Here is a 15,138-nt window from a genome sequence, read left to right as displayed (position 1 = left end):
TGTTTCTAATGTTCCTGCCAATCAGAGATCTATATATTAAACCCTAAAATGGGATTTAAAAAAAGAGAGTTGGAGAATTCACATTTATTGAATAACTGTTGTGATACAAGATGGAATTTCTGAATTCCCAATAAATAAATTTCACTTTTTGAACATTTGATCTCTTACTTTTTAGCACCAACAGGCTTGGTAACAGCCTGAAGTTAACCTGACAATGGGTTGACAACATTCCCCTGCTGGCCCTTCAACCTGCTTAATAATAAGTCTTTTGCTTCTTCGGTCATTCTCCCACGGGGTGGCCTACTGCCCTCCTTTCTGTACAATCTGGGCAAACCGACTGGTGATAGCAAGAGTAGTGTCAATGAAGCGGTCCACACAGCTAGAGAGACAATTTTCTGTGCGAGAGTCTAGGCGATTCCCTGGCTTCTCCACACATTTATCCCAACATAACTCCATGAAGTGATGCACCTAAGAAGAAAGAAAAATAGTAACAACTTGGGGTCTGCAGACAGGCCTAACTCTATGAATTTTCTTATTTCCTTCCCATTTTTCTCATTTTCTGTCACCTGACTATTCTTTGACTCTCTCCTCACTTCTAATTTGTCACCAATATGGACCAACTCCTCATCCCTACATTGAAACAATCCTTTTATTCTCTCCTTTTCTGTTTTTCTTAGTAATTAAAAAATATGTACTTTCCATCAAGTCACCCTAATGCATCAGTTTCTCTGTTAGCCACTGAGGGCACTCCCTTATTTAACACCCAACCCATCTGTTTCAATGAGTTCCACACACAGCATACTCAACTTGACTCTCAATACTCCTCCCTAAAGATTTTTCCACAGTTTAAATTATTACCTCCTTGAGAGCACTGCCCATTATTTTCTAACTGTGTCACTTCCTTAGTCAGATAGAAAATCTCAGGCAGGATTAATACCTTCTTTTATATTTCCAAACTAGCACCAGCATAAGCTGGGAGGCTATGGTACCAATTAATTCCCCCAAACCACTGCACTCATCTCATTCTAAACCTATTCTTAAGTAGTTCTTAACCTTTTTGGGGTCATGGACATATCTGAGAATCCGATGAAGGTTACGGGCCCAATCTACAGAAAAATGCACACACAGGCACAGAAAATGTATGCACTTTCATAATGTTCAGCACCCAAAGATTTCTAACCAGGGTTCTTGCTACTTACATTCAGCGAACTCTCCCCTTCCCACCCCCTCCCCCCCCTCCTCCCAACACGGGGGAATAACCATTTACCAAGGGCTTAACTACTTTGGGAGGCTGGGTACTAAGCAGTCAATCCTTTCTGCGGTCCTAAAAGATGACTATCACCTCCGTTTAAGAGGCACGGTTAAGTAACTAGGTTTAGGGTTAGTCATGCAGCTAGAAAGGGGCAACGCCGCGGTTGGAACCATGCTCCAAAACCCTTGTTCTAAACTAACAGTCTAGACCGACTACTTCAGAGCCCACCTTGAACCAATAATGCTCTACTGCTCTATCGTTTTCCAATACATTATTGCATATGATCCTCGATATCCAGTGAGGCAGCGGGCGACTGCGAAACCAAGACTTACAGTGGACGGGCGTTTTGTCTATGGCCACGTGACCTGTAAGGGGCAGAGGCAAGCTTAGAACCGGAATCTTCCGAATGCCAGCCCAGAGAGCTCACCGCCAAGCTAGGCTCCCGTGCCTTTGTGTCGCCCGAGCCTTTCTTCGCTTTACACCTTCTCTTTCCCCCCACTACAGGCTTGCTTAGAGGGTACCTGAGCACTACGGGTCACCAGCGGCAGGAGAGACTCGTTTCTTTCGTGAGCAGAACCGGGCGCAGCAGGCACGGAGCATAGGGCGGCCGCACCGCCCCGCCACCGTTCAGAGCTCCGCGGGTGCCCGGAACCTGTACTTCACCCTCTTTTCTCTTCACACTGGTCCCTGTCCCCGCACCTGTGCAGTGAACTGCGCCTTCTGCTGTTCCGCCGCCACCAGGCGCTGCAACTCCGCTTCATCCGCCTCACCCAGCTCCGCCATTGCCTGCGTCGAGCTCGGGACCTTCCGACGAGCTGTGTGCGCATGTGCGGCGGGACCGAGCCAACACCAACTTCCGGTTCACCCGGCGTTTTCCGTTTCCTCGTTTTCTTTCGTCGTTGCGGGTGGATGTTGTCATATGACTGCTTCCGGGTTGCTGGATGACCTTGAGCCTTCCCGAGCGACATGGCGACTCTCTGGAGGCTGAGTGTCCTCTGCGGTGCCGGAGGTGGGCGAGGTGAGGGTCCTGGCAGCCGGAGGTGCTTAGGGGGAAGGGAATGCGATGAGGATTCGTCTGCTGGGCGGTGAGACCTTTTGAGCGGGGGTAGGGTGGGGCGGGGCGGGGGTGTCCCTCCTCCTTCCCTTTGGCAGCTCTGGCTCCTGCCGAAACCACGGCATCACCAGCGTTGCCTGCGGGCCCAGATATTTACCCGAGAGCATATCTCCCCTGCTCTGGGCTGACGTGGTGATGGGGTAATTTGAAAGTTATGGTCTTGCAGAGGCTATTCACATGAGTTCTCTTTTTCTCCCCATTCGCTGTTTTTAGAGTACTCCCTCCCTGAATCGCAGAAGTGTCAGGGTCAAAGTCCCAATCCACGTCTTGCCTATTTCCCTTGGAGTTGAGTTCGATAATTATAGAAGTGGGCATTTGTGTTATACCAGGCACTGTAGTATGGTTGGGTTACAAATGTGAAAAAACATAGTTCCAGCCCTCAAAGAGTTTTCGTTTTTGTAGAGAAAACACATATAAGCATAATGTAAAGAGAAAACATAACATAACATAAAGAGAAAACATAACATAAAGAGAAAACTGTGCAGTAAGTAAATTGTATGCCAGTCCAGAGGAAGAATATATTAGCTATGTGTTTTGGAAGGATCACCCTGTCTGGGTTCTTGAAGGAGGTGTGCCTGATTTGAGTGTTGAGGGTAAGGAAGGCCACAAGAAGAAGGGCATTACAGTTAGGGCTACTGGGATGAGCAAAAGAATGATGAAGGAGTAGAAACTGCTTGTTAAGAGAGAAAACAAAACAAATCAGATATTAGAGTGTGAAGCTCAAGATGAGGAGTGAGATGGTTCTGGAAAGGTGAACTGAAGTCAAATCAGAGAAGAACTTGTCTTGATTTGGAGTATGCATTTTACTTCGTGTGAAGGGGAGCCCTTGAAAGATTTGACATAGATTTGCAGTTTACATTGACCACTTTGGTAACAATGTGGTAGATGGCCATCATGGGAAATGGGGCAGGCTAAGACATAAGTCAGGGAGACGAGTTGAGACACTGTTGTAGCCGTGTTGGCAAGGATGGTGAGGTCCTGAACTTGGAAAGTTGTACATAAGAGAAGATTGTCTCAGGAAATGTTAGGAGATACATCGTATGATTTGGCATTTGACTGAATTTAGAGGGAATGTCCTACATGACTTCCAGATTTCTGGGTAAAGTGAAAGAGTGGCTGGGATGTCATTAAATAAAGTGGTAAGCATGTAGATGGGGGGCAATTTTAAATGAGAAAGTGAGTTGAAGGGTGATTTTAGTTTTTGCCATGGTAAGTTTGAGGACCATGTGGGGTATCTCAGGCGAGAGGCCTTCCAGGCACTTAAACTTCTGAAACTCTGGGGAAATATCAGGCCTGGGGATACAGAGTTGGGTTTCATCAGCTTAAAGGCACTAGAAGTTGAGTGGACAAAATGTCTAGGGGTGGGCATAGGAAGCAAGGAGAGCAATGGGCAGATGATGGAATCCTGGGCAAACATTTAAGAGCGGCTGCAGAGGAGAGAATCAAAAGGAGAAGCAGAAGAGAGTTCTTTCAGAGAAGAGAAGGGAGGAGAGGCCACCAGTGCCACGTGATGCAGAAAGCCCATAAGATGAAGACTAAACGGTGTCTATTGGATGTGGCCACAGGAGACCATTGGTGACTTACTAAAGCAGCTTTGGTGGGGATAAAGACGAGTTTCAGAGTTGAAGAATGATAAGGAAATGAGGAAGTTGAGGTGATTTAGACAACACTTTAAAGAAGCATGTTTGGAAAGTGAAGAAAGGGAGCAGGGGAAGAGTGCATGGGCATTAGAGGACATAGGATCAAGGGAAGGGTTAATTATATTACATCAGTTGAGGGAAAATGGTCAGTAGGAAGGAAGGAGAGGTTAAAGATACAGGAGAGAAATTACATTTTATCGAGTGCTTATAACATTCTGGGAATTATGCTGAACATTTTACATATATTTTAAAATTTTCAATGGAGTATTATGAAGTAAATACCAGTATTTTCATTTTACAAAAGAGAGGACATTGACTCTTGGAGAGACTATTTAACTTAATTGCTCATCGTCTCACAGCAGCATTGGTAGGGTTGGGTGTACCTAGGTCTGCCTATTTTTAAACCAAGAGACAAGATCTAAAAGAGGACAGAAAGGGATGGGTTCAAGAGTGCAAGCAGAGAAATTGATCTTGAAAAGGAAGATGGTATTTCCCAAACTAGACTGACTTCCCTGAAGACAAAGACTTTGTCTTTTATCTCTCTTGCTATAGTGCAGAGCATAATCTTGCATGTATTAAATGTTTGTTGGATGAATAGATGAATACATGGGAGAAGAAAGGAGCTATAAGTTATTTTTTTTAATTAGTCAAAGTGAAGCCCTTTTATGTAAGTGTTCATTGATTTTTCAATATTTCCACGGCTACTTAGTCTAATCTCATAGCAGCCCAGTGAAATAGACGCTATCCTCATTTTACAGATGAGTTGGTCATTCCCTGTTTGGGGTTAAATCGCTTGCCTATGGTCATTTAGAAAGTCTGTCAATCCTGTTAAAGGAGAGGTGCTTATGATCCCCCTTATGTCTCTTTCCTTAGCTCTCTTCCTCCGAACCCCAGTGGTCAGACCGGCTCATGTCTCAGCATTTCTCCAGGACCGATCAACCCCAGGATGGTGTGGAATACAGCACATTCACCTGTCACCCAGCCACCATTGTATGTCCATCTTCATCTGGGCTGATTATCATGCCTTTGGCAGGATTTGCTGTCTCTGAGAGGAACTCTTGTGTCCAACTCTGTCAAATGAAGACCTAGCCTACACCTGGGCACACAATGCTAGCATGGTTGAATCATGCCATTTACACTCATACAGAAACTTCTGGTCTAAGTCTTTTTAAATTTTTTAACTTTTTAAAAAGAAAATAGTTCTGTGGGAAGAATCTGTTCAATATAGTTTAGTTACTTTTATTTATGTAGCTAATGGAGAGGAGCCAGATCCAAATAATTTGGCATAGTAGACAGTTTAAAAAATCATGCATATTTATAGCTGTAATTGACATGCTTATTTTTATTTAGGTTGATATTAAAATCATGGCATTTCTTGGATGAATACTGTTTAGGTATTAAATCTTAGAAAATCTGTAGGTGAATAACAAGTTAACTATATTTTCATTTTTAAAGTCTAGAAAGATCAGTATTTTACAGAGAAGACTTCTTTTGATTCTTAAGTCTACCAGTTATAATTGCATCTGAGTTATGAGTAATTAGGCAAGTATAGTTTTCCTGCTTTTTAGAATTATGTTATCTTTGAAAAGTTTTTGTTTCTGAACTTCGTTCAGTTAGATTTAGCAGAGTGGTTTTAACTTGGGGTGCATGGGACTAAAGGAAGTTCCCCCAAAGTTGTATACACAGTCTCTATTTTTTAAATTTATTTATTTATTTATTTATTTATGGCTGCATTGGGTCTTCATTGCTGCACACAGGCTTTCTCTAGTTGTGGCGAGCAGGGGCTAGTCTTCATTGTGGTGTGCGGTCTTCTCATTGCGGTGGTTTCTCTTGTTGTGGAGCACAGGCTCTAGGCATGTGGGCTCAGTAGTTGTGGCTCGTGGCTCTAGAGCGCATGCTCAGTAGTTGTGATGCCCGGGCTTAGTTGCTCTGCGGCATGTGGGATCTTCCCGGACCAGGGCTCAAACCCGTGTCCCCTGCATTGGCAGGCAGATTCTTAACCACTGCGCCACCAAAAAAAAAAAAAATTTTTTTTTTTTTAAATTTTTTGGCCACTCTGCGCAACATGTGGGATCTTACTTCCCTGACCAGGGATCAAACCTGCGCCCCCTGCATTGGGAGCGTAGAGTCTTAAGCACTGGACTGCCAGGGAAGTCCCCCTACACAGTTTTTAATGTGTGTATCTATGTGCACTTTTCCAGGAAGTAGCTCCATCCTTTTATTAGATTCCCAATGGGGTGTGTAACCAAAAAAAGGTAGAGGCTCTCAAAGAGATGTTTAAAGCCCGTTTTATTTTCACTTGTTTAAAAGACGTTTTCAGGGACTTCCCTGGTGGTCCAGTGGTTAGCAGTCCACCTGCCAGTGCAGGGGATACGGGTTTGAGCCCTGGTCCAGGAAGATCCCGTATGCCGCAGAACAGCTGAGCCTGTGAGCCACAACTGCTGAAGCCTGTGCATCTAGAGCCCGTGCTCCGCAACAAGAGAAACCACCACAGTGTGAAGCCTGCGCGCTGCAACGAAGAGTGGTCCCCGCTCACCGCAGCTTGGATGAGAGGGCCCATGCACAGCAATGAAAACCCAGTGTAGCCAAAAATAAATAAAAATAAATAAATGTATAAAAAAAATAAATAAAAGAAGTTTTCACATTCCATATCTATTTTTGGCTGTTTATAAGTAACGGAACAGAAGAAGAACCATGACCCTAAAAGTTGACAGTAGAACTTTGCTTCTATCTATCTATTTATTTATTTTTGGCTCTGTTGGGTCTTCGTTGCTGTGGGCGGGCTTTCTCTAGTTGTGGCGAGCAGGGGCTACTCTTCGTTGCGGTGTGCGGGCTTCTCATCACGGTGGCTTTTGTTGCGGAGCACAGGCTCTAGGCACGCGGGCTTCAGTAGTTGTGGCTCACGGACTCTAGAGTGAAGGCTCAGTAGTTGTGGCACATGGGCTTTGTTGCTCCTCGGCATGTGGGATCTTCCCAGGCCAGGGCTCGAGCCCGTGTCTCCTGCATTGGCAGGCAGGTTCCCCCCCCCGCACCCCGTACGTGGGCCTCTCATTGTTGTGGCCCCTTCCGTTGCGGAGCGCAGGCTCAGCGGCTCCGCGGCATGTGGGATCCTCCCGGACCGGGGCATGAACCCGTGTCCCCTGCATCGGCAGGCGGACTGTCAACCATTGCACCACCAGGGAAGCCCCTGGCAGGCAGATTTTTAACCACTGCGCCACCAGGGAAGCCCGAGAACTTTGCTTCTCTTTGAGTTGGCTGGTTTAATTTTCTTTTGGGAGGATTTTTAATATTACTTTACTTACTTTAATATTACTTTACTTACAATATTACTTTACTTTTGATTAGGTGTAAACAAAAGAGTGATGTTTTAAAGGAATTCCATAGGTGTCACCAACTTATATTCATAAGGTATCTGTCTATTACACTGAAGTCCAAGATTGGTAATTCTGCAAAGATATTTTGTCCATCTTCTTGCCTATAAGCAAAGTGGATCTGTCTTCTAATTAACATATGTAGGTGTTGAGACACCCTGTGCTGAAAGACTTCAAAGAAAGGAGATTGCATCTCTCACTTACCTTTATCTTACCCTGTTTATGCTCAGAGTTAAGTCTTCCATGCATTCTGTTTGCCATTATGTCAGTGGGTTATTTTGTGGCAAATACTGAGATGTGTGTTTCCCCCTGCAACTCTTACGAATCTCGTCCTTCTACAGCTGGTTCCAAGGCTGCGTCTCTCCACTGGACTGGTGAGAGGGTTGTCAGTGTTTTGCTCCTGGGCCTAATTCCAGCTGCTTATTTGAATCCTTGCTCTGCGGTGGACTACTCTCTGGCTGCAGCCCTCACTCTTCATAGTCACTGGCAAGTACAGCAGTCCTTTCAGTATTACATTGTCAGCTCAATTTGTTTGCTGTGAGCTTGTCTCACTATTGCATATGAGGGAGAAGTTGGTTGAGATACTGAAGATCTGAAGAGAACCTTAAAACATATGTAAACGATTTATATGCCCAGATTTATGTATCCACATGCCTATTTGATGTCTTTGCTTTCATATCTGTATACATTTTGAACACAGCATGTCATAAAACTGAGTTCCTGATCTTCCCCAGATCTCTTCCTCCAGTATTCTTGACCATTTGAGTTAATGACATTTCCATTCTTCTATTTGTTCAAGCCCCAAACCTGGTCATCATGCTTGATTCCAGAAGTAGTCTCCTAACTGGTCTCCTGTCCTCAACACAGCAGCCCCTGTGATCCTGTTAAAATATTAAGACAGGTCCAGACACTCCTTGAAACCCTTCATTGTCTCCTAATCTTACTTAAACTAAAAGGCAGAGTTCTTACAGTGATCTACAGACTCTATATGGTCTTGGCCCCTCTTTCTTTCCTCATTTGCAACGATTTTCTGTCACATTCACACTGGCTTCCTTGCTAATTCTTGAACACACCTGGGTCACTCCAGGCCTCAGGGCTTTACTCTTACAGTTCCTTCTACTTGAAACTTTTCCTAGTTATGTACTTGGCTTGTTGCCTCATTTCCTTCACATCTTAAATGTTACCTTCTCAATGAAGCCGTCTCTAACGACTTACTCAAAATTGCAGTGTCTCTCCCAACATTCCTTATCCCTCTCCCCTGTCTTTATTGTCTCAGTAGCACTTATTTCATTCTAATATACTTTATCATCTGTTTATCTTATATATTTCTTGTCTCCCCTCACGAGAATGAAAGCACAGATACAGAAAATCATAAGAATCAAATCTATGGCTTAGTGAATTATTATAACAGTAATACCCCCCAGGTCAAGAAATAGACCTTTGCCACCTACTGCAGGAGCCTCTTCCTTGTGTTGTATCTCAGTCATAATGGTTCAACATCCCCCCACCAGAAAAAAATTTATTCTGATTTTTATAGCAATCGTTTTCTTACATTTCATCATAGTTTTATTACCTAAATGTGCATCACTAGACACTATAGTTCAGTTTTGCTCTTTTTAAAAAAAGAAATGTAATAGGAGTTTTGACTGTTTTTGTTGTTATATCTTTAGTGCCTAGGGCAGTATCTCACACATAGCACTAAGTAAATATTTGTCGAATGGATGAATTTCCAGTTTTTATTTATTTTACCCAGTGTAGTTTGTTAGACTTTCTAAGTTAATGAACCTTCTAGAAAGTTTGTTAATAACAATTGGGTTCCTTAAGTTGTCCCTTTTATGTTGTTTTGCAAGGACAATATGCTGTCATGGGTGGGGGAGGTTTTTTTTGGATTGTTAGTACTGAAAGCACTTGGGGGAGTATCTTAACCAACCCTATTGTTTTACAGTTGTAGAAACTAAACCCCAGGGAAGTTAAGTAACTTGTCAGAATCATTTTCTAGCTAGTATTAAAGGTGATTTTGCTTACCTAGTTTTCTAGGGTTGGTTAGAATTACCCTTTAACCAGATAGACCTCTCACAATAAAAGATTCCAGTTGCATATGGAAATACTAGCTCACAGCTACAGTAGGATTTCTCTGATGTGTGTTTCTTGAAAGGAGATCCATCTAAATCGGTGAAAAATCAGAATAAGAGATAAATCTAAAGTCATACATTTTCTTTTTTGGCCGTGCTGTGTGGCATATGGGATCTTAGTTCCCCAACCAGGGATTGAACCCGTGCCCCCTGAAGTGGAAGTGTGGAGTCTTAACCACTGGACCACCAGGGAAGCCCTAAAGTCATACATTCTAAAAATTACGATTGACTTCTCCAATTACCTTACTGATTCTCTCTTCCTTTTTCAAACATACACAGAAAAGACTTGAAAGAATTGTCTATAATTGTGCACTAGTTCCTTAGCATCCAATCTGCTGGGTTTTTTTTTGGCGGTACGAAGGCCTCTCACTGTTGTGGCCTTTCCCGTTGTGGAGCACAGGCTCCGGACGCGCAGGCTCAGCGGCCATGGCTCACGGGCCCAGCCGCTCCGCAGCATGTGGGATCTTCCCGGACCGGGGCACGAACCCGTGTCCCCTGCGTCAGCAGGCGGACTCTCAACCACTGCGCCACCAGGGAAGCCCAGCATCCCATCGTTTTTAACCCACATTAATTGGGCTTTTTATCCCAACTGTGTAACTGAAGTCATTCTTACCAAAATCACTAAAGACCTTCATTTTTTCCAAATCCAGTTGTCCATTCTCTGTCCTCCACTTGAAACTCAGCAGCATTCAACTTAATCGACTGTTCTCTCCTTAAGTAAATTTTCTTTGGCTTCCTAGATGCTATACTCACCTTGTTTTCTTCTACCTTACCAGCTGTACTTTCTCAGTCTCCTCTGTCAGCTCCTTTTCCTCTTGTCTGACCTCTGAATAATAAAGGTCTGACCTCCAGGCTCATTCTAGGCTTTTTAAAATTTCTCTGTTGACACACTTTTCCAAGGTGAGCTCAGATCAGACTTCTTTTCCTGAGCTGCAGACTTGTATTTCCAGTTGTCTGACCGACTTATCCACTTGGATGTCTAATAGTCATCCCAAATTTAATATTGCCAAAAATCACTCTTTCCGCCCCCCACCCCCCGAAATCTCTTTTGATTTCCCCTCAAAACCTCCTTCTCTCCCGTTCTTCCCTAATTCAATTAAATCTTGTTGTTCAAGCCAAAAATCCTGGGAGTCATTCTAGGTATTACTTTTTGTCTTAACCCCACAACCAGTCCATCAGCTTGCGTTAGTTCTCTCCTCAGAACGTAGTCTGAGCCAAGTTAAGCCAGCAGCCTTGCCTAGGCTACTCCGGCTGCTTCCTAACTAGTTTTTTATTTCTGTTCTTGCCACCCTTCTGCCCACACTGTCCTTTCACCACGTATAGCCAAAGTGACCTTTTTAAAAGGTAAAATTACATTTATCCAAAGAAGATATGCAAATGGAAAATAAGCACATGAAAAAATGCTCAACATTGTTTGTTATTAGAGAAATGCAAATCAAAACCTCATTGAGATACCACTTTACACCTTACACTTTATACCACTTTACGCTTTACACCGACTTTACACATCGAGATACCACTTTACACCACTTTACACTTTACCAGGATGGCTGTAATCAAAAAGATGGACAATAATGAGTGTTGAGAAGTGGGAGTCCTCATATACCTCTGCTGGGAATGTAAAACGTTGCAGCTACCTTGGAAGACAGTTTGGCAGGTCTAACAAAAGTTATTATAACAAAGAGTTATAATATGAGTTAACAACAGAGAGTTGCTATATGACTTGACAATTTCACTTTTAGGTGTATACCTACCAAAATTGAAAACATATGTCCCCACGCACACAAAAACTTGTACAATAATGTTCATAGCAGTGTTATTATATAATAGCCAAAGAGGCGAAACAGTCCAGATGTGTATTAATTGATGAATAGCTAAACAAAATGTGATATGTTTTTACAAAGGAAGATTATTTGGCCATACAAAGACTAAAGTGCTGATCCGTGGTGCAACATGGCTGAACCTTGGAAATGTTATGCTGAGTGAAAGAAACTCAACACAAAAGGCCGTATATTGTATGATTTCATTTATAAAAAGTGTCCCAAATTAGCAAATATGTAGAGACAGAAAACAAATTAGTGATTGCGTAATGGGCTAAAGGGTACAGAGTTTGTTTCTGATGAAAATGTTCTGGGATTAAACAGTGATGGTGTTGTACAACTCTGTGTGAGTATACTAAAAGCCACAGAATTGTTAATTTTATGGTACATGAATTATATCTCAATAGAACTGTTACTTAAAAAGTAAAATTAGGTCACTGCTTACTTTGGTCACTGCCTACTTAAAGCACAGCTGTGGTTTCCCGTTGTATTTCAAGTAAAATTCAAACTCCTTGTTATGACCTTCAAGCCCCTATGCGATCTGCCCCTGCCTTCTGGTCTCTCTCTTCTCCAGCCACATAACCTTTCTACGATTCCTCAGAGATGCCAAGGTCATTGTTACTTTTGTTTGGGATGTTCTTTTCATTCAAGCCATCCTTTCTAAAATATTTCTTCATAGCACGTATGTACTTTTTCTTTCTCTTCACTAAAATGTTTGTTCCATAAGGGCAGGAATGCTGTCTTATTTGCTGTACTCTCAACATCTGTAACAGATTCTGGCACATATCTGCTTAATAAATTCTTTTTCAATTAATGAAAAAGTCTGTAGGCCATTTGTTTGGGTTTAAAAATAAAAAACAAAATTTTATAAATAGAGTAGGAATTAGTTACTGTCTTTGATATAAACGACTCGAAAATTGAATCTGAAGGATAGGAAGGTGTCTTTATTGTTAGGGTACACTTGATTCTTTCATTTTGGTTTATGATTTTTGTTACCATGAGTTGCATTTTGACTTGACTGATTATTTTTTTTGCAGCCAAGTTAACCGAATAGCCTTCTAACATCACTTGTGGTTTTTCATTTGTACTGTGATTTTTTTTTTCTTTAGGGGCATTGGACAAGTTGTTACTGACTATGTTCGAGGGGCTGCGTTGCAGAAAGCTGCCAAGGCAGGCTTTTTGGTGCTCTCGGCGTTCACCTTTGCTGGGCTTTGTTATTTCAACTATCATGATGTGGGCATCTGCAAAGCTGTGGCTATGCTGTGGAAGCTCTGACCCTTTAGACTTAACACCTTGAGAATTGATTGTACACCTGCTTGCCTCTGCTATGTCATGCCATTTCAACTCACAATAAGAAGGAAATAACAGATTAGTCCGCTGGTAAACCTCTTCTCCTAATCAGCCAGTTATGTTTAGAGTTTAATCTTTGAAGAAAGATTTGAGAGAAATTGTATCCAAGAAGTTGTGAGACTGAGTTTTGTATTCTGGAGAGTTAATGGGGTGTCTCACAGCTTCTCAGAAGACTCACAGTATAACTAAACATTATATATGAGCCTTTGCCTGTTAATTTATCAGACTTTTAAAGGGAATTCAGTTTTATTACTCTCAATATTTGATCAAACTTCTATATTTGTCCTAGGATGATGGAGAAAGGGAACGACTGTTAATTCATAAGTAAAGACTTTGCAGAAAATTAGGCAGTGTTTTGTTTTTGTAAACATCCCCCCCCTCTTTTCAGTCGATACCAGTTACTGATGGTTACGTGTCCTAGGGAGATTTGAAAATTAGAAATGCTGATATTTCACATTACTGATTTCTAGATCCTAGGAAGAAGAACCTGGAGAGTTTCTGAATATAGAGAAGTTTCATGTAGGGAGGAGGTCCCTTTATAGATGTTTCAAATTGTTACAGGTTCTAAATGGAGACTTAATCCTCAAATGTGTTTATTTTACTGGTCCTAAAATAATCTGTTCACAAATATAAAATTGTAAGTAATAAGTTGTTGTTTTCCCACCGTGGGAATCTCTAATGTGAAAATGTATTCTATGAAGGTAAAGTTTTTTTAAAAATAAAAATGCTGTATAATAAAAATTTATTCTACTCTTTTATGTCTTAATTGTCCATAGTTTTATTCAGTAGAACTGAGTGTCTATTGCATCTATAGCACGGAAACAGGACTGAGTGTTTAAATTTCCTTCTGAGTTTAGCAGTTAGGTAAATCAGATACAAAGTGCTGTAATACAGAAAAGACTTACATGTAATAGGCAGAAATATACTGAGTATAAGTAGTTTGGTATGAGGAAAGTAATAAGATTAAGTAGTAGGAATCAGAATTGGGTCCAGATTATGGTGTTCTGTGGTTGCCAGCCTTTATATTCAAATTTTATACTGTATGCAGTTAATCTGGTCTTAAGGGATGAGTGTAATGCATGATGGTTTCATCTAGCAATGTAGATGAAATGGGAGTTGGTGCATTTCACTCACTGAGGACCTTACTGGATAACTGAGGCAAACTATCGAAGGGGAGCTGGCTAGAAGGGTAAGTGTTCATGCTGGAGGTTAAAGATAAGGTCCCCTTAATGTGCTTACAACCTTGTAGGATATTTATTAAGGGTTTAGGAAGAGGTGGTTAATTCTGTTTTGGGGCAGTTTAAAGGTTTCAGAAGGGGGTGATGCCTGAGTAGCAGTAGTTCACCAAGGAGTCATGGTGGTGGGCCAGTCCGCCTTGGCAGGGAGGAGTATTTTATTACTGACTTGGTTTAGAATTGGTGGTTCATTATGATGATAAAAAAGCGGACTGACCTTTAGTCAGTTTCGTTATTGTTTTAAAATTCTCTATAGTGATCCCCCTTAGAGTCATTCCTCACCACCCCCCCACTGCTCCCCCATCCCTCCAGCCCCCAGTACACCACTGCTGTCAAATGGAGTGGGGAAATGGATTTTTCCGTAGAGTAGCTATCACCAATACCATCAGATCGTAGTTTGGCTTTGGAAGGGTGTCTAATGCTAATAAGCTTCATTAGATCATGATTGAATGTTAGAGTGGAGGCTGGTTAGAGTGGACCTGCCCCACGTCCTGGTCAGTTTTGTAATTAGGTTGGAGCTGAGCTGTCACTTTGGAAAATCAGTGGGTTGCTGTGAGTTGCTGGAGCGGCAGCGAAGATGAGGCAGGATCTAACAGCAATAAGACGTTTCTGAGGTTAGGCAGGACATGATCAGAATTGTGCTTCAGAAGGAATTTAGGCAGCATTAGGAAGGTTGATGAACTAGAGGCAGAAGGATGTATAAGAAGATAGAGGTAGAAGACAGTGACAGTGGAAAGTAGGAGTCAATTTCAAAACATATTGTAGAAGTCAACATTCATTTGGTAGGTATTAAGTATCTTGTGTAATTGGCACTGTGCCAGGTACTGTGGCTAAAGAGGTAGGAATTTCTCTCTCCTTAGAAAGAATTCATAGTCTAATTGGGGCAACAGATAAATGATTGCAGTACAGTGTAATAAGTGCAAGAATAGTTAAGCACATTGAGCAGTGATGTAACAAAGGGTACAGGAAGAATTTGCTTGCAAGTTTCATGGGAGACAAGAGTCTTGACCTGGATTCTGAAAGATAAGGAGCTGATACGAGGCCAAGGAAGCTGGGGTGAGGTGTGAGGAGGCTAGAGGATGGTAGATAGATCAGGCAGAAGATTGCACGTGATTCGGTACGATTGCAACGTAGAGAGGGACTGATTGTAGAGGACCTTCTATGCCATGGTAAGTAATTGAGAGAACTGAGTCACTGAAGATTGTTAATTATGCAAATGACATG

The 15,138-nt window shown here is 42.1% G+C and overlaps 2 protein-coding genes across 5 annotated transcripts; one reads left to right on the top strand and one right to left on the bottom strand.

Annotated features, from left to right (window-relative positions):
- Positions 1–69: 69 nt before the first annotated feature.
- Positions 70–2,107, bottom strand: TIMM8B (translocase of inner mitochondrial membrane 8 homolog B). The gene is made up of 2 exons (XM_060017962.1): positions 1,952–2,107; positions 70–468 (listed from the first exon to the last, which is right to left on the bottom strand). The coding sequence occupies exons 1-2, from the start codon at positions 2,033–2,035 to the stop codon at positions 301–303; spliced, it is 252 nt and encodes an 83-aa protein (XP_059873945.1). The 5' UTR covers positions 2,036–2,107; the 3' UTR covers positions 70–300.
- SDHD (succinate dehydrogenase complex subunit D) lies at positions 2,108–13,431 on the top strand. 4 transcript variants are annotated; one of them, XM_060017959.1, is made up of 4 exons: positions 2,108–2,261; positions 4,880–4,996; positions 7,719–7,863; positions 12,439–13,431. In XM_060017959.1, exons 1-4 carry the CDS (start codon positions 2,219–2,221, stop codon positions 12,602–12,604), a joined length of 471 nt encoding a protein of 156 aa, XP_059873942.1. In that variant the 5' UTR covers positions 2,108–2,218; the 3' UTR covers positions 12,605–13,431. The 4 variants fall into 4 exon arrangements, with proteins under 4 accessions (XP_059873942.1, XP_059873940.1, XP_059873944.1 ...); XM_060017957.2 differs by having other exon boundaries at positions 2,108–2,270; XM_060017960.1 differs by having other exon boundaries at positions 2,221–2,337.
- Positions 13,432–15,138: the final 1,707 nt, after the last annotated feature.

This window comes from Delphinus delphis, chromosome 8 (assembly GCF_949987515.2).
Source record: "Delphinus delphis chromosome 8, mDelDel1.2, whole genome shotgun sequence".
Lineage (NCBI taxonomy): Eukaryota > Metazoa > Chordata > Mammalia > Artiodactyla > Delphinidae > Delphinus > Delphinus delphis.
Note: the sequence above shows the minus strand (reverse complement) of the source record. Positions and strands in the feature narration are given on the sequence as shown.

Excerpts from the sequence above, each read along its gene's own strand:
- SDHD (XM_060017957.2), top strand. The coding sequence starts at position 2,219 with ATGGCGACTCTCTGGAGGCTGAGTGTCCTCTGCGGTGCCGGAGGTGGG. Across the intron at positions 2,271-4,879 it reads CGGTGCCGGAGGTGGGCGAG|CTCTCTTCCTCCGAACCCCA; the intron begins GTGAGGGTCCTG and ends CTCTTTCCTTAG. Across the intron at positions 4,997-7,718 it reads CCTGTCACCCAGCCACCATT|CTGGTTCCAAGGCTGCGTCT; the intron begins GTATGTCCATCT and ends GTCCTTCTACAG.
- TIMM8B (XM_060017962.1), bottom strand. The coding sequence starts at position 2,035 with ATGGCGGAGCTGGGTGAGGCGGATGAAGCGGAGTTGCAGCGCCTGGTG. Across the intron at positions 469-1,951 it reads AGGCGCAGTTCACTGCACAG|GTGCATCACTTCATGGAGTT; the intron begins GTGCGGGGACAG and ends CTTTCTTCTTAG.